General features: G+C 35.4%; 1 protein-coding gene across 6 annotated transcripts in view; it reads right to left on the bottom strand.

The window, feature by feature from the left end:
* The window catches only part of MYO16 (myosin XVI), a 385,412-nt gene that overhangs the window by 159,397 nt on the left and 206,476 nt on the right, over window positions 1-19,539 (bottom strand). For all 6 annotated transcript variants that reach the window (XM_083834843.1, XM_083834844.1, XM_083834845.1 and 3 more), the window contains 5 exons: window positions 18,477-18,587; window positions 16,082-16,147; window positions 14,320-14,447; window positions 6,036-6,141; window positions 2,562-2,679 (listed from right to left, as the gene is read on the bottom strand). In XM_083834843.1, the coding sequence (XP_083690969.1) occupies window positions 2,562-2,679; window positions 6,036-6,141; window positions 14,320-14,447; window positions 16,082-16,147; window positions 18,477-18,587 (529 nt within the window). The remainder of the gene's footprint in view (window positions 1-2,561; window positions 2,680-6,035; window positions 6,142-14,319; window positions 14,448-16,081; window positions 16,148-18,476; window positions 18,588-19,539) is intronic.

Here is a 19,539-nt window from a genome sequence, read left to right as displayed (position 1 = left end):
CAAAAGTCAGACAGAGCATTTCCAGGGCCTAGGCATGAAAGAACTTCAGCACAAACAAAACAATGTCAATAACTTCATCCAGTTCCACTTAAAATGCAAGAGATGCTACTTTCAACTTGTCCTCTATAATAAAAATGTACATATATACTCTGCATGTCTCTTCCTAAGTACATTGTTTTGGATCTCTCCCCTTAAACTCTGTCTGTTAAAGAGTTTAAACAGCCTAAACCCTTCGTTGGAGGCAGCCTAGTGTCACTTGAAGTTTTGTTTACAAATCAGACATATTTAGCCCGGTTTGCCCAAATGAGCTATAAAGTCATATCTCAGCAGAATCAGGTGCTCTACATATTTACACTCTTCATTCATGCTTAAACAGTGCAATACAGTAAACACTACTTCAAATGATCTTTCAAAAAAATACACAGAATCATTGGGTAGGATTTAAACCGGCCAAAGACAACGTGCCAGATTCTTTTCTCGTTTATGGTGGTGTAAATCAGGGACAATTTCATTCAAAAGTTATACTTAGCAGTGGCCTAGAAAAAGTAACATCTACAATGCAAATCAAACAGCACAAACATCTGTAACATACGCGTACTTCGAAAAATATACAAAATTTTTTCAGCTGTACCGGAACTTCTCACTCTTGACTTTAAATTTTGGAACTTTTGGCTACCTAAATTTTGTTAAAAGTAAATGACTCATTTCCTAAATATTTGGAGGATGGCTGGGCAGACAAGTCATTTGTTTACATTTGTTAATGGACTTGACTCAACCTAGGTTTTCTGCTTTTATACCTATAGTTTCAAAGTGATAAAAGCACAGCATCAGTGTATCAGAAAACTGACATCAGAGCTGGGTTAGCTGCTTCCACATTTATATCCTTCACAGACAAAGGTTGTGAATTAAACTAGCAAGTATAGGTAAATCTGCTTGAACATTCAGGTCCCTGCAATTTCAAGCAAGGCACCCAAAAATTTTGGGAACACATAACCTTAAGGCTTCTATGCTATCCTCATCTGAGGAACTGAATGACACAATCTTAGGTCAGTAGTGTTGTGAAAACTAAGCAAGTTATTATTCTGAAATGCTCATACACTGAAATATGTTAACGCAGAACATAGAAAATCCACAGAAGAACTATCATTCTGGTTTTAGAGCAGAATAAAATAGCACAAGTCACTTATGGATCAATGAAAGGAAAACAAACTGTTTAGTAGCAGACCACTCAAGATATATAGTCCGAAGTGGTAACTCCATTGACTCTATTAAAATATGTACAATAAATAGGATTTTTTAAATGTTAGTTTTAGGGATTGAACATTATTTTTACAGGCTCAATTCAGATGCTATTTAGTCCATTCTGATGTTTACATCCTTTGTTTTACTCGGCCAATAGCTGATTAATGAAAAGAAATCCCACTTTTTAATTCTACATTTTCTTTCTAAATAACCTATCTTTATTGTAAAGCAAAACAGAAAAAAAAAAGTGGTATTGATTTTTCACACAGCAATATTTTCGCTGTTATTTGCTAAGGTACAGTGAACTCCCTTGAGAAAATAAATTCTAATTACCATTATGAAATATTCCCAAAGAATTTTTTTCAGAAGATCTTCTGAAAGTATAAACATATTAATAATGATTTTTTAAAAAAATAAAGCAGTTTTGGAAATGTTTATCTAATGGAATCTAAGTTACTTAAAACAAAATTTGTCACCACACAGCTTCGCCATTCAGAAGGATCAGTGCAAGTAGGAAACTGTGCACAGTTATTTTTGAACTTACTTTTCACTTCAGCACAGAGTAACTTTTTGATGACCTACACGAACCAGAAATGAAAGTGCTCCCAGACTGGCTCTGATGATCAGAATTTTCAGAATCCACTGAAGTTTTGCCCAATATTCATTTTCATCAGTAATGAATTTTTGCTGGGAATTAGCAGACTCCCACTTACAGTAAAAGCAGGCACCAACTCCGCACTATTTTACCTCTAATCAGAATAAACATGAGCATGACTCCTAGTTCCTTCAGAGGAAACTCAAAGCCATAATTAATAACTTCTCATTTTGGTATTACAAAGTATACCTGTTTTTTCTGTTTGCCATAAACTGCTAAGATTATCACTTGTTTAAGCGATACTTAAAATACCCAATACAATACTAGTTATAAATGCAAAAAATAATCTCTTTGTTTCTTTTATCTGGCAATAAAGAGATACACAGCTGTCACAGTCTGTTAATCTCAGCAATAAAGAGAAATATGATTTCCTGGGCAATGAAAAGGTAATCAGCGGTGGTCAAGGTTTTTTTCTTGTGTTTCTCTGCCACCTGGTGGTTGCACAGAGCAATTCTCTCCCTCCTAACCTACCACACTACTCTCAGAGAGCTGTGAATTTACATGCTATGAATCACCTTCCTCTGACGCTCCATAAAGCCCCCTTGCCTCTCTCACACACTTTAAGTCCATTGCTGCCTGTGTGTACGGCACACTGGGACCCCTTGACCTTGTTGTTTATGGTAATATCTAAATAAAATCAGCAGATGTTTTAAATAATACTTACCTGCAATTAAGGTTTTTTTCTTCTCACAAAACTGTAGCTCAAAATATTTTATAAAACAGCTAGAAAAATCATTCAGGGGTGTCTTAGCATGTCCAAAGGCTTCCAAGACACAGTTTACCTGCAAGAAAATGGTAAAGCAGTAGTAAGAGAGGAAATTTATTTTAACAGGAAGATATTTCAAAAAACATCAGTGAGATTGATTTGAGACCAGTAACTGGAGGAAAAAAAAAAAAAAAAAAAAAAAGACTACTTTTTTAGCTTAGGATTTAACAAATTTCTTAAAATTTTATTTTCTGTACAGAACTTAAAATAAAATAGCTTGGAAAAAAAAAAAAAGCGCTGTCAGAATAGTGGGAGTTGTAAATGCAACAGGGAAGACAAGGGCTTAGGCATAAGCTGTGCCCTTACAGGTAGTGTAGATACAAGTGATGGAATCACATGCCCACAGCTGACAAGGTTAACAAAAAGATTAGGATCTCCAAAGGCAGTTATGCTTGAAAGGTTACAGTCGGTTCACACTAAAAACAACGAAACAAACTCACACGGTTTTTATTACACCAGAAATGACATAAATTATTGGTTTCAAATAGAATTGCTTCAGCATTAAACTCATAAAAAACTGAGGAAGAAAACAGATTCAGATTTTGTTTGCATCTCTCACTAATGTATTTCCATGTGACATCTTCATTTTTTTGCAGTTATTTTAAAAAAGCATATTCAAAACATTACATTTTATGAAAAAAAAAATATGCCCTCTTTCTTCCATGTTCTCTCCGTATTTATCTTTTTTGTGTATAATTACTGTCTTACACTAAATGAATTCCCTTCAGCACTTTCCTCTCTTGTATCCTGAGAAATTGATTGCAGTGTGGCCACAACACACTGTTGTTCTGATATAACAGTGATTTGCTGGAGCTGGACGAACATAGCTGGGAAGAGACGGGAGGGAAGAGGGCTGTGGAGAGGCACAGCTAACGTGTGGTTCCAATCACAAAAACAGAAGCTCCGAAAATCAGACCCTTCAGAACTATTAATTAAACCAGCTATTTGTGCAGTAGGTGGCAGCAGAAAACCAGTGAGCCTAGTTTTGGTTCCACTCCAGTAGCATTGCCGTTTAAGATGCATTTGCTGAAATTTGGCTAATTCAGCACTCGGTTTGACCAGTGCAGTTTTAGTAACTTCCAGTGATGCTATGTATAACTGCAGCAGGCACAAATCCAGGCCATCGTGTTCATTCAAGCACCTTAACAGGCAACTAAATCAGAATCATCACTTGATTCCCCTTGGGTGGGATCTGCTACACCTCCATTCTCTGCCTGAGGTCAGGTGTCCCATCCAAGCTAGTTACAAGGGATCTTTCTATAACAAACATGCAACTCATTTTTCTTAATATGTGATGTTTCTCTTCTACCTGTATTGACTAACAGTCATTGATACGTGTGACTAATTCTATACTATAAAACTAAACAGTTTATTAAACTAAACTCTAACCTCTATGGCAAGTGGCATGAAAAGGTTCACATTCATATATTTTTTGTTTGCAGAATAGGGTGGACATAGTGGCACATGCTGTCCTCTGAACTGTTGCCAGAGGACCTGGTGGGGATTTAACTGTACCAGGAAGCAGGAGACAAGTTGCAGCAGAAACAGGAATACCTCTCACACCTCCTAATTCCCACTGCTGCCACATTTGTATCCAAAAACATACCGTTTTCAGTTTCTTATTCAGAAAGTTAATTATTAACTGACTTCTTCTACTCATTATTTAATCTGAACTTTCTGAAAACAAACGGATTTGAAGGATCTGACCTGAATTTTGCAGTTCTAATTCAATAACATCTATGGTCAGATCAGTTCAGAACTACAAGAAAACCAGTGTAAGTAGTAAACTGAAAAACAACACAACAACAAAAAACAGTAGAAATAGATATAAACTGAAGGTCTGGCTCATGGGTTCAAAATAAATTAAAAGTGTACAGTCCCTATCATTGCAACATTAATCTTCATAATTTATATTATAAAGAGAAAATAAGCAACAGTATTGTCAACATTGTCAAGTGAAACACAGGTTAAATGTGTCAGTTGAGGAACATACATGAAGCAGGATCACGCTGAAAAACACTTTAACATGCAAATTGTATGATTGCATGAAGGAAAGCAAAACTAGTGTGTTTTTTTCTTTCAGTTGTTGTGTTTTCAGTGTGATCAGATTTTTTTAATGTCTTCATAAGACATTAAAACCACTGTCTTCTAAAATCCCATCCAAATCCATAGGACTTTTATTACCTTACTGGCTAGTATGTACTAAATAGGAACTAGTGTATCTACAGTCTTTCCCACACCCCAATAATCCTGATTTGTAGGTTGTATGTTAGCATCAGCTATGCTTTGACACTATTTTGTCACCCTTCTGGACTTAATCATGCATAATTCAGGAAGAAAGCAGTGTGTTTTGAATGATGCATGTTACATCATTAAAAAACAAACACAAAGAATGAGTCCGGAGTTTTTTAAGGTATCATGCATATGGCAAGTTAAACCTAAAAAAAAATTATCTTGGGTTGAACCTAAGTGCTGTAAAGGTGGAAGGATGAGTGAAAGATTTAAAAAAAATATATTTTTAAAAGTATGAAACAATTCAGTAACAACCATGTAGATTGTGTTAAAACATTACATGTAAATCTGCCTCTGAGCTGGGATCTCAGATGAGAAATTTCATCAGCAAAGGCAGTTTTTTGAAAGAATTTGAATTTGCAACCTAGAGTTCAGCATAATTTAGAATGTGAGTCTGAAGCTTTATAGCAGTGTTACCGCTATAACAATAAAACACCAATGAGTTGCAATGTTCAGTCAAATGAAAACTTTACATTTGCAATGTACTAGCATGGAGCCAAATGTATCTGATATGTGAAGCAGGTTCTCATGACTTCACGATATGCACTGAACAAAATTTGGTTCTGCTATGGGAATGAAATATGCAAATATTTCAGAACACTTGCCTATACCGTATTTAGTGTACAAACACTGAGTCACATAACCTCAATCAGCCCTTTCAGTTCTACTGCAACTTTCCAATTTCTGTTTCACATAATATTATTCCAGATGACTGAGTGCTTCTTACACTGGCCAAAGAAGCATCATCACAACCAGAAAAATTTATTTATTTACTGAAGGCAGTTAGTACACATTTAGGTAGGACACAGTACCTTATCACACAAATGGTTCCTATTCACCAAAATTGGACTCCACTTTTTGGTTTCCTCTCAGCACATCAATGTGAGCTTAATCCTGCTCCCATTCAGATCAATACAGGAAAAAAAAAAAAAAAAACAACTTTACCTTGAATGGAGGTGATAAACCCTTTATGAACTTCAGCATAGCAGATGACTTTTCCCTTCAGCTTTGAATTACGCTGCCTGTCAAAGAAGCCAGAGTTTTGTCTTGTTCAACTCAAGTGTTCAGAATGCTACTTACATGTTTTATCTTTGTATCAAAGGTACTTCTGCTGGAGCTGGCTCTACAAGTGAGGTGCTTCACTATCTGTTTGCAGGCTTCAGTCTTCCCAGACCCACTCTCTCCACTGCAAGATAACAGGCAAGGAAGAGATGCGAGAATCATCGTTATTTTTACATTTGAGATATTACTTATACTCTCTGCTAGCTCTGTTGGAACGTATTTAAGATATATTTTGTCCAGCAAAGGAGTCTGCTTATACTGCCTGGTTCTTCATCCAGACAGGAGAATACTACTGTGGTAATGACAGGAGTCAGAAGAAAAGAAAAAGGTAGAAAGCAGTAGGAAGAACAGAGAGGAAATAAAAGGAAAGAAAAGAAAAGGATGTTTGAAGAGTCAACTGGCACAGAGCACTTGTGTTAGTAGGGCACAATTTCTTTTTGCTGCCACACAGTCAAGAAGCTGAGGAGATTTCACAAGCTGCCCAGTCTCTGCAGTGCATACTCTGATTTCAGTGATTCTGATTCATTTAATTTCTTGTTAATGATGTGGAATATATATTTCTAACAATGAGAATTTCTGAGGGGGAATATGAACAAAGAAAATGAGTTAATAGACAATTTGATTAAGGCAGATGGGAAGAAACAACATAAAAGTGGAGGAATGGGGGAGGGAAGCGAACTCAGTGGTGCATTTTAAGCGTGAAGATGGAAAGGATAAAGTAGTGAAGCCTGATTAAGAAATTCATGTAGGAACTTCTTATATGAATTACAATTGTTTTCTTTATAGGCAACTGAACCAAACAAAATTTAATTGATGTTTCTCCTTCATTTATCTGCTTGATCAAATTTAAAAGGCTTTTTCTACAACAGTCAGATTAGATTTTCACCAGTACAATGGCCATGCTGGTTGGTCAGTCTGTTACCTAGTTTATGAAAATGAGAGGGCAGCAAAATATAATATGTCTGGCCACTGCCACACCCATTCACATCTCACTTCAAAGGAGAAAATTAAATAAAGGAAAAAACAAAAGAAGGAAGAAAAAAAAGGTCTTCATACTCAGGCAGAGCTGGGAACTCTGTGCCACTTATTCTCATTCAGTTCTTATAAGACATACATGCAGCTCTGGGGGATATCATATTTGTTTGCCTGGTGAGATGTGTTCCTAGGCATCAAGATGGATTTCTCATTACTGTATATAACATGTCAAACTGCTTTTAACTATGTCCTCAATGCTTCTGGAACAAGCTGGAGTCTGACCCTGGCCTTCAAACTCCTGCTGGCATCAGTAGGAGGTTTGTGGTCCAAGACTGCAAAGGTTTGCAACCCGCATGTAAGTTATGAAAAGACCTCATTTAATAGGCCACAAAGCCATATTTAAACCAGGCCAACAAACTGAAGGTAAACAAATCAGATGAAATCAAGGTCACCGTCCTAGCTAATGTGAAACCAGTATTTCTACAGAATTGACTGGATGCTTCATAAGCGCACTATACCTTGCTCAGATCTGCAGCTTCTGACTTTCTGAAACAATTTGTTTCAAAAGTCAGTGACATTTGATATCACCCTCAAAAATCTGCATGCTTCTCTGCCCTCTGAATCACTGACTTCGCTCTCCAAATGCTAATTGCAACATGCTGCCTCTTTTCCTAAGAAGTAGCATTAGTTTTCTGCCTCAATAATGTCTGTGTCCAAATCCTATGATCTTTTTGCTGTTATCACTAACAGGAAAAGAAAAAAAGTGAAACAAGGGCATTAGTCCTGCAATAGTCATTCCCTAGAGACACTTCATACTCTTGCAAATTACAGACCTTATGCCTGTATTATGCAACGAGCTTTCAGACATATATCAACTGTGTATAAGGGGAGAAAGAATTATGGTATTTGATGTGCCTTTGATTGTTTTCAAGTATTACAAAGGAGGCATGCAATTTGTAACTAAAAAGAGAAAAATGCCTTCCTAAATGAAGGAACCCAAGTGTTCCCCATAAGTTGCACTCTTAATGAATTTGTTTCACTTGTATAAAAGAAAAAAAGGTATGTTTTGTTTTCCACTGCAAGCAAACTTCAGCCCAGATAACACAGGACCTGCACAGCGAGGGGAACTTCTGTCCCTTCTTGAATATTTCCTTCCAAGATTGCTATTTTCTAAACTTCGCAGTGAAACAGCTTAAAGATTTGATAACTTTGGGTCAACTGTTAATTTTACAGAATTGAACATTTGTCTAGCAGTGTCACAGGACCTTATTGTCTAGACTGGTTGCTAGAATACAGTTCAGAGGTGAGAATTCACTAGAATTTGGCTGCTGAAAGACAGACAGTGTCATGCAGTTGTTCTGCACATTTCAGGGATCTGTCTATAGTCCTAGTGAAATACAGATTGAAGCACTAAGAAATAAATGCCACGTTAGATAAAATAATTTTTGTTGATATCATTGCAACATTTGAGGCAAGAAATACTTTAACAACAAAAAGTCATTCAGCAACTTCAAACAGTTCTCGTTTACTCCATTACCTTTGAGGTGGAGTAAAAAAAGTTTGTAATATCCCTGTTGTCCACAATATCTGTGCTTTAACAATTTAATTCTGCTTCGAGAAAAATTCCTCTTCTCTGTTCTAAATAGTTGCACCACTATGTTGTTCAAAATGTAATTTACAATATGAAGGGTGGTTTGTTTTTTGACTTTTGGTTGGACTGCCTGATTGAGATAGAGGATAAATTAGCATTGGAGCAGGAAGGCACTTTTCTGCAGTAAAACTTCCATAAAAGTCATTATGAAACAGGCAAAGCAAAGGCAGCTTATTACACAGATAAACAAGGTTAAGTCAGGAAATCAGTACAGAGACTGTATTCCAAGGGAAAGGAAACAGAGAATTTGAAATCCTACGCTCACAAAGCTTTGTCACATGATTTATCCTTTGGCTTTCTAGTTTTCCTATATACTACCTGATGGAAGGCCTGCTTCCTATTATTTCTTAAATAACATTTTTTTTTTCCTTTTTAATAATACCTTAATTACAACTCTAGTCTCTATATCTTAAAATTAAATGAATAATAAGAAAAAAAAAACTCTTGAAATAAAACATCTGAAACTGTTATAAAAAAGTCCAATTCAAAGTAATAAAATACAAAGGCATGTGAAGCAAGGAACACAAGACGTTCAACAATCAGGGGAACTTGGATTATCATCCAGCTCTTCTGCTACTTCATGCAAGTCTGGCTGGGCCACTGGCACCACTCACGCCAGTAAGCTGGAATGTTGGAATGTTTTGTGATGGACATTCATGCATAATGTTTTATGTAACAGGTGATTCATTTTACAAGACTGAAAATTATTTTATTTTTTACATTGTCTCCTTTGTTGCTTGGGGAAAGCCAGTCAACCTTTGGGAGCAGACAAAGCAGAGATCTGACATGTCAGAGGTCCAACAAAAGTGCAGCCTTCTGCTTCCATAAGTTTAATTGCTATCATTATCTCAAGTCAGTCAAGAGACTGCAGCCAAATCTGGCTAAGGATACAATACACAAATGATCTGGCCCTGAAGAGCTTCTAGTCTAAACATATCACTACCGACAAGCAGCTGCAGAAAGAAAAACTTTAAAAACAAAAACAAGAAAAACCTGAGGGTTGTTGTATGCATGAGAGAGAACAGGACAGTAACTATGAGCAGCACTGTATACAGTGAGCATAACTGCTTATGTACGAATGACTAGTTCATTCACTGATGTGGATTAGCAGTGCTTTAAGAAAGTTCGTTGGAAAGGACTTCAGTAAGAAATGTCAAATTCCTGGTTCCCAGTTAGGCTTAAACTTGAAATAAATAGTGCTGTAAGACTCTGTCCAGAAGCTATGAACCTATTCCGAACACACACAGGGGCTGAAAATTTAAGTAGCACTTGAAGGTAAGAAAAGAGAGCCTGGAAGTTTAGCAAGGGTTTCAAGACCATAACTTTGTACTTAGGCAGCCAAGTTCCAGCTCAGACAGATTCAGGTGCCATTACCTCTTTTCATTATAATATTTGGCAAAAATGTGGAAGGCAAAAATGACAAGACACAGAAGAACAGTATCGTTAAGGGGTACACTGCATGCAGAATTCATTAGCAACAATAAAAGAGTATAATAAAAGAGCAATTCATAAATCATTAGTAATGGCCACTAAACTCATGGGAAGTATCTTTCTGTAATTAAACTTTGGCAGAAAACAAAAACAAAACCAGCACTGAACTGAAAAACATTGCTAATGGAAAATAAACTTTACCTCCACAAAATAAACAAGATACTAAGCTTGATGAAGATGATAGGACTAGCACACATAAGGGGATATTTTCTGAAATTCTTTGCAGTGTCTTTGAAAAGATATTGGGTAACTTGATATATTGAAAATACAGTAATAGTCTTCTATAAATTACTGTGTTGGCTTTTTTTTTTTTTTTAAATAACAAATTCCAAATTTTCCAGAAGAGTTCAGATGAGTTAGACACTGCTATCATTTGGCTCTTCTGTGGCAGCTTATAGTTAAACTAGACATATTTTGAGAATTGCACATGAGAAGTAAAATATTCATACTGGTATGGTATTAATTCTCACTGCTCTTTATCACATCATAACATGCACATTAAAACAACCTCTTCTCATAGTAAAATGTATTACAATAAAACTAAAGAATAATGATGTTTACAAATTCTACTAACAAATTATAATACTATGAAGTATTATTACATGTAAGTAAAGTAGAACTAAAATAAATATAGATTATGAGATTTTATTGTATAATCGCATCATGTTTCTCTTGCTAATGACAGCAATAAAAGACAGAAGTGTACCCTCTGTGTACTCTTCCCAGAGTGCTTGTATGCCAAAATGGCATCTCTTGTAGTTATCAAGGAAACTTCATCTTGAGACTTCTGCATATCCACTGTAATCATCTATTTTCACTGGATTTACTACTAATAAAAACAAACAAAACTAGCACCCTTATGACTTGGAGTGGCTATTTTCCTACGTGGCATTCTGATATTCCTCCTTGTGAGACCTCTAACTTGGACAGTCTCAGGCCAACCACTTCAATACCACAGCAGTAGCAAACATCATAGTGGGATTCTAGGAATTATTTAGTCTAAACCAATACCGCTACCAAAAACAGCAGGCCCTGCCTTTCCTGCTCTGGCGACTCCTTTCACCTCTATGGGAATTTGGCTTTGGAATGGACTCAGGTTAAAATAGCTCCTCAACCTCACCACCATCCTCCCAAGAGTATTTTTCACCAGAGGGCATTTCTCCAGCTCAGTTCACCATGCCACCACCTGAATGTTTGTGTTGACACAAAGGATGGCATGGAAATGAAGAAATGAGCAGCCAAAGGTATGAGATGGGCAAAAGCACTCCTAGGCAGCTTATTCCAGTGTAACGTTCTCATGTATCTATGAGACCTTCTCACTTGTTCATCCACTGGCTCCTACCTTCTGACTGCTTCCATGAAGTGGCCCTTTTAGCTATGGAGAGCTCTTCTGAGCTCCTCATCATCATTCAGTACATGATTCCACATTAGAGGGAAGCACGTTTTCTTACTTTTAAAATTTGTTTCTAGGCACGCTTATTTCAATATATATATACACATGGAAATGCATGGAAAAGTATTCACAACTCAACTTTATAAGTGGGGGTATTTTAAAATTCCAGGCCATATGCCAAGTTTACAGATTTTTTTACTTGGGAATGAGAAGTATACTTGATAAGAAGGGTTGGAGAAAAAGTAAAAAACAAAAGCTTGGAGTATTTCAGAACTGCAGAACTACGCTTATTTGGCTCTGATATGAAATGAAATAAATCTAAAAAAAAAAAACAAAAACAAAAAAAACAGTTACTCAAGTGAAAAAAATCAAGAATAAACCTTGTTCACTATAGCACATGCCATAACAGTCAGATAGTAAGCCCTGCTCCTTGTTGTTTATTAGCACAGATGTAACCAATGAACTATCTATCTATCCCTCCCAGTGGCAGAAGAACCTTCTCTTGCTGATAGATAACACTGTTTTACAGCTAAAATAGTAAGAGAGCCAAAGTCCATTTAGACCATACACGTGCTCATGCACACATATATATACATGCACATGGGTGACATCAAGGGGGTAGATGAATAAATTGAGAATTACATCACGGATATTTTTCCGATTATTATTTTTGTCAGAAAAGCAAAGGAAAATTCTTGTATCACTTTTCCTTTCCAGACATTCATTATTTAGATTCTTCCAATGGAGTAATAATGAGAATGTCCCTCAGTTAAGTACAATGAAACCCTGACTAATATTACACATAGAATGGTTTTTAATACTCCTCTATGAAATTCTGAAAGATCCCAGTTCTTCTCTGTTTTCTCGTTTAGAGTTAGCAGAAGAAAGGCAGTTACAAATAACTGTTTTTAGCTGCTTCTGTTAAGTGCAGTTATACTCTTATGCTAAATTAACAGATACATTCCCTTCGTTTTCATAGCGGCCTTCAGACCTAATTGATTACTTTAGGACTGCATAACTATGGATTGCCTTGATGTGATACACAAATATCCTGCCAATTGCTTATGCCATCAGCAAAACACCCTCATGTCACATTCTCCATCAGGTCACTGATTTATATATAATAACCTACAGTGGGCCGGGCAGGGATCAAAACAGTGGAGCTTATCAAATTTCTTGACACCCTGATATAAAATCATCAGAAGAAACTATTATCTGCTACCAAAGCCATTTATTATTAAGTATATTATCCTTTGTGTACTACTACACAATACTGAAATTGGCAATTAGCCTTTTTCCTTAAGTCAGTAAATATTGTTTTCTGCTTTCTCTCTGTTTGTACTTACGGGCAACTTCAGAAAGTTAGTAATCAATCACCATTGTCCCAAGTGAATACAAAGAGAAAGTTCCTACTTTGAAGAAAATGCTGAAAACAGTGCCTTAGAATATTTCTTATTTGTATCAAAATGTATTTTACCTAAATAGAGTATTTATGAGAAGAGAATATGAACATACAGTAATGATCTTCTAATTCTGTCTATATCTCTGCTTAAGTGTCTTTGCTCACTGGATAAATAAGTAACAGTTCCATTCTGAGTAGGTTATAAAAAGGTTACCATTTGTTTCAAAAAATCAAGTCAATTCTGCACATAATTAATTTATATTTGTTAGTTTATAAATTTACATACTATGCTTTTATATAAATGAACTACATATACACTATGCTTTTTATAAACAGTGCTTTTAAAAGAAAGAAGACTTAATATACAGAACTTCAAATACTTGCAGAAGCCTGTATCCACATAAACAGAATGCAGTAAAAATGTCTACATATGAATTTATGATTGTAGTTACGTGTTCATTTTAACTGTTGTAACTCTGCAACATTATGATTAGCAGCTCTCATTAACTACCTCTAGAATTAGAGGTAGGTCAAGAGCAGTTATAAGTTTTCTCAAATGGATCAGCCTTTATTCCTGGTCAAAATCAACCTTTTCTTTTTTTTCTTCCCATCTCTATGAAGTTTCACAAACCCTTGTCACCCTTGTCAGTATTTCAGCCAACATCAACAATCAAACTGATATAATTGAACAAGAAATTACATTGAGCAATTACAACAAATTCATCAGACCTTTTGCTTTCAGGTAGGGTGAAGGAAGAAAAGGGAGGGCAGAAGATTAATGGATTTGGGAAGCAAAATTTCCCAAGAGAATTCAAACTTTCACAATAATAAAGCTGGAATATTTGGATGAACCTCTGTTTCACTGGAAATTTTTAATGCATTTATTCACAATCTTGAATGGATTTATTATTGCAACAACACTGTGAATTAAAGAAATGGTTAAAGTGCTTTTTGAAGATGGAAGGCTAAATAACAAGCTCATGAGCGCACACAACATGAGGCTGAGAAGAAGCTCTAATACAGGTGCACGAATTCAGAGGTTTATAATTTAGAAAAGGACTTCCCGATTTTCTTTTCATTAGATTCTATTTCTAATTCTTTTCCGTGCAATATTAGCAAACACACACCGTGTTTTGAATTTTTATCATTAACTTTTTGTAATTATATCCAGTTAGATGGAGTGGCAATTTGCCAAGAAAATTTAGGAACTTGAAATATAATTAAGCCTTTTTCAGTTCTATTTAGCCCTAATGTATGACACAGAGATCAGTACACAGAAAGAAATCAGTTGGACAAAAAAAATACAATGGAAATCTTAAGTGCTGAGTCCTGGGGGAAACGGCTGAAAGGCAGGAGTTGTAAATTAGTTAATAGAAAGATAAATTTTCACCTGAGGATAAAGCACTGGGGACGCTGTTCCTGGAATAGCATGTGGTAAGCTCTTTCAGCACAGGAAAATATATGTGGGGGAAGTGAGGAACACAGTTTTCCAGAGTTGCTTAAATAAAGCTGAGTAACCTGAAAAAAAAATGTGAAAATGTATATAAATACACTTCAAATCAATTGTTTCACCCCTCCCCTGCCCCCCACTATACACCTAATTCTGTGTCTTTCATAGAGCTTTCTGAGCATTATGACCAGAATCTGTACATATACATATGGTACCCTTGAAGTATCTGTGAAGAGTTTAATTAAAGAAAACAGAGCTGTAAGTATAAAAGTTATAATTAAGATACACAAGAAAGAAAAAACTATGGCACTCAGCAGTGCTGGGTTTTCCACTGAGTAAAACAAAATGCAATGAAAAACCTTCACACATTTATTGTCACTGCATAATGTTGCAAGTACTTTGCAAATTTAGGCATTTTACGAATGGATTTAAAGAATATATATATTTGCCCTAATCTGACAGAATTAAATTCTGCACAAATATAACAAAATAGGTTACCATAGTACAAACTGTTTCAACAGTTACTATGTCATCTCCAAAGTGGTGTCTCTATGTTCGTAGTGCTACTACAATAGTCAGTGTATTTCAGTGTAAAAATGCATTAATATTATCATCTAACAATTGTATCAAATGAAGCAGCATATATCAGTGCTCATTAATTCATGGCTCTTTATGTCATCTCAGAGAGAAAAAATGCTCACAAAATTATTTGTTTTAGTAAAAGTCTGTTGGAACTAAGAGTGGGAAGATAGCGCAGCATGAAAAATTCCCAAGAAGTTATGTAAAATGATTACAATTCTAAGAAATTTTGAAATGCTGTTGTTATTGAACAATATACGTGATCATCCTTTCATTCCTTCATCATGGATCTTTCATTTTTTTCCACATATACTCTGTCTCTAATATGACTGTGCATGAATATGAAGCAAATACAGAATCATCTGAATGTACATTATTTGCACCAATCTACAAAGCCTAGTAAATTTAGTACCAGTGTCTAGGTACTGAAATGATAAGCCCCTTATCAGCCCTAACTAGTCTGCCTCATAAGTGAAAGATTATAGAGATAAGGGTACTAGTAAAAAAAACCACCTGAAGCACTTCTTAAGCTGCCTTGCAGATAATGACGGAACGCTCATGTACTCCAGTTTGCTCATATGCTGCCTGTACCCGACACAGGCCAGCTCTGTGCAACTGCCCCAGTGCAGTGCTAAGCTCATGTCAAGCACTTTGCACTCCTTGCCTGTGGTGTCTGAACTGAATGGCCCGGTGTGGAGCACAGAGAGCAAGTTTGAGCCTTTCAGCACCTCTCGAGGTTGTTATCTTCATAATTGCATTTTCAGCAAGCTGTGAACCCAAACAACCACTGCATAAAGCATGTTTGTCTCTTCTTCCAAGTTTGGCAGTGGCAGAAGTCACCTAAGTGATGTTATACACCTGGAACTACTTTTAAACAATTGAAACTGTTACTCCTCATACAACACCTAGCAAAGTGATTATTTTAAATAGGAAACAGATAGCAAAAATAGTGGTATCATGGAAGAAATTAAGAAGTTTTTGCCTTTTTTTTTTCATTAAGATGTTCCCAACACAAGAAAGGGCATTTATGTTAATTAATTACAGTAGTCTGACCTGCCAAATTAATTGTATGAATCCTCTGAAAAAGAACCACGCTGTAATATTTTAAAGACAGAATGCTTACCATGGTGGAATAAATAGGAAGTTCCTTAAATGGGTTAACAAGCAACAATATATCACCAATGTAGGTCTGGGAGAAAAGAGAGATAGAGAGAGAGAGAGAGAGACACATATAATTCATATAATTGCTTTAGTAAGAAATATATTAAGTCTTTAAAGATGCTAGTGGTTTTCTTCCAGAAAAGACTTTTGGCAAAGCATCTTAAATCTATCTATCAATACATTAAATATATTAAATATAATTCAAGATTTCAGAGCCTTTAACTTCATAACTTTAAATTGAGACCTAAATTTACAATTCAGATACCATTAATTATTCTTTTTGTAATAAAATAGTTCTTTATAATGGAAAATTATGCACAGAAGAATTGCACTGCATATATTATTGTTATATTATTTGAAAGTTACTTTGTAACTCACCATTTGTTAAACTACAGAAATGTAACATGCCTAACACATAAACAAGTTCCTCAAGCAATTTTTATGGGTTACATGACAGAATTTAGAAATGGTATATTCATTACACAGAACTGATACATTAAAATATGTTTCTTGTCAGATAAGACCAAGCAACTAATACATACGTAACTATTTATACGTGTGTATGTATGCACATATGTACATACATATATATATAAATAAATAAATAAAAAAAGACATCCTGGCTATATTAAAAAATAGCAAAGCATCCACTGATTGCAAAGCTGCCAAGATTTACTATTTCATTTTTAAACACTCATTTTGAAAGAAATATTTAAGTATAAGGTTGTAGGTCACCCTTGGTGCTATAATTCTCACTCCACATAAGTAGCTGCTACTGTATCACACTCTTAGAATGTGAAAATTCCAGACCTCTGTCTGACAGCAAATTATCGTGTGAACAGTCTCAATCATGCTGCCTTTTTCAAAATGAGATATTTTGATCTGGGGAGGGGAGAAATACTCCCTTTTGTAGCAAATGTACTTTTTTTTTTTTCCTTCTGAAATGCAATAGTTTTTTTCCTTACTCTCCCTAGACTTGACTTCACTGCAGGCTTTTATTGCAGAATGGAACATTATTACCATTATTACACATCAGGAAACAAGAAGGAAGAAGTCTTCCATACTAAGGAGGATTTTGATTTGGAATTGAGTCCAAGGACTTTTCCTTCTAAGGCTGAGAACCAAATCACTCAAAGATCCAAATCAGCATTGATGCTGACAATCTACCTAAGTACAATGTCTGCCTTTGAGCAGAATATTAGTCATCACTGTCTATAAATTTCCATTAAGCTAAGGAGAATGCCAGAGTAGGTTACGAGATCCTCTCGGGTAAAATCTTCAGTATTTTAAAATAAAAGAAGACTTCTCTTCCCTTTTATAAATACTAAGTATCTGTGGATCTTCCTGAATTCAACTAAAGTTACCTGTATTTCACATCCTTGAAAGTGAGATAAAGAAAAATAAATATTCATAATAAAATGGGATTTGATCCATGCTTCTAAAAACCAGATTTTTTATCATGGAATACTGTAACACTTAGGATTGAAGTGCCCTTAATTTCAAAGGTGTTGGCTGCAACTTGTTACATGTGACATTCCAGTTCCCTGTTATTGTCTAAAAAGTGCAATCAGCTTATGTTTCAAACCAATTGCCATGTTTCACATTGACATGCCACTCAACCGTTCAATACATTAGAAGTAAGTTATGAGTAACATATGAACAGGGATAGCATAATTTTCAAGTGCAAATTTTTTTCCACAGAAATACACCTAATGAGATGCCTCCAATATTTAATATGGCAAAAACAAGAAAACCTGCTTTACAGAAATCTTCTTCTATTTTTTTTGCTTGATATCTAGATGATAGAGAACATAGAGAATGATTTCTGTAATACAAGAAAAGATCATGAGCAATTAAATCTCCCATGATCATTTGTAAGCTTTTTAAATCTAAATTTCTTTTGAATTTCCAGTAACCATATGTTCTATTAAATTTAAATGAACATAACGTTAAAGGTGGAAGGATCTTGTGCTTGGCAGGGGGGTTGGACTAGATGATCTTCACAAGTCCTTTCCAACCCTGGCCATTGTGGGACTCTGGGATCTTTCAGTAGTTTAAGAGGGGAAGATTACATGTGACCACCAATTTTTATCAACACATTTACTCTGTGAAATAAACATACATAGGTTTTATCCAAGCCTATTTGAAATGTTATTCCATTTTTTATTTATGATTTTATTCTCCTATATAAACTGAGAACTTGCAGGGCTTACACACATGTATGTCCTCACCCATCTAAATATTAGTCATGAGTACTGGTCAGGTTACTGTCTAGTAGTTACAAAAGTAATCCTATTCTTTTACTCTTGTTTGCTCTTTTTTGAAGGCTTACTGTTGATAGGTGAATAGTAACTCACATATATCTGATTATTACTGAAACGCTTCTGAATCTCATAAAGTAGGCTGCTGTCTGTCAGCTCACTCAGAGAAGCCAGGTCATCATTTGGAGCTGGAGGCATTAGCTTGATCTAGAAAACACAAGTTACACAGAGAAATAAAGTAACTTCACAACCAATCATTCTGTACTGTAATGTTTTAACCTAAAATATAGGCTTAGATCACTAGAATTTATGTAAAATGCATTAGGAAACTGGAGGGTTGTCACTCCTCCCATACAATTGCACAGCCTTAAGCAAGAGAAGCGCATCAAAAACAATTAGCAATGTTAAGGTGTGTAACTGTGTGAGTTTGATGGGCTCTTAAGAATATAGCCCCCTACTAGAGTGCCATTTGCTATTCCTGAACCCATAAAGATTCCCAGCTCAAGTGCAATTCTCAAGCTCACTTCATTAAATGTTTATGGCAGAAGAAATCAAGACTATAAAAGTTAGCGTACTTGTAAACTATTTATCGCCTAATATTTAACAAAGCTTTCACATTACTCTTCATCATAGAGGACTGAAAATTCTATTAGAATTTTTCCTGCAGAATAGAAGGAAGTTAATAAGAAGTGGGAATTGTGTTGTCAAGGAGACCAGAAGAGATTCAGAAACTGCTACTGTAGCGAAAACTGGTGATTTAAATGAGCCTAGTATTTCTCAGACTTAGGAGGAACAATACAAGCCCAGCAAGGCAAAGTAAAAAATAAGGAAACAAACAAACAACAAAAAAATAAAACAACAGAACTGGAAAAAGAAGGGAAAAAAGAGCCAGTGACACAGGAAAATGTGATTAAAGGCAAAATAACATTGATGCATCAAGCACAGTGCTTATAAATTATCATCTATACTTAAAATGTAGGTTAATTCCTTTTTTATGCCAGCAGTAAGAAAAATATTTTTCCATAACAACAGATTACCTAGAAGCAGAAAATACTCATGTGAATGATAGTAGAATGATTTTATTTGTTTGATCTGAGTTTACTAAAATACCCTGCGGTGTCTATTTTGAGTACGGGCAATGAAGATGAAACAACTTTGT

This window comes from Anser anser (assembly GCF_964211835.1).
Source record: "Anser anser genome assembly, chromosome: 1".
Lineage (NCBI taxonomy): Eukaryota > Metazoa > Chordata > Aves > Anseriformes > Anatidae > Anser > Anser anser.
Note: the sequence above shows the minus strand (reverse complement) of the source record. Positions and strands in the feature narration are given on the sequence as shown.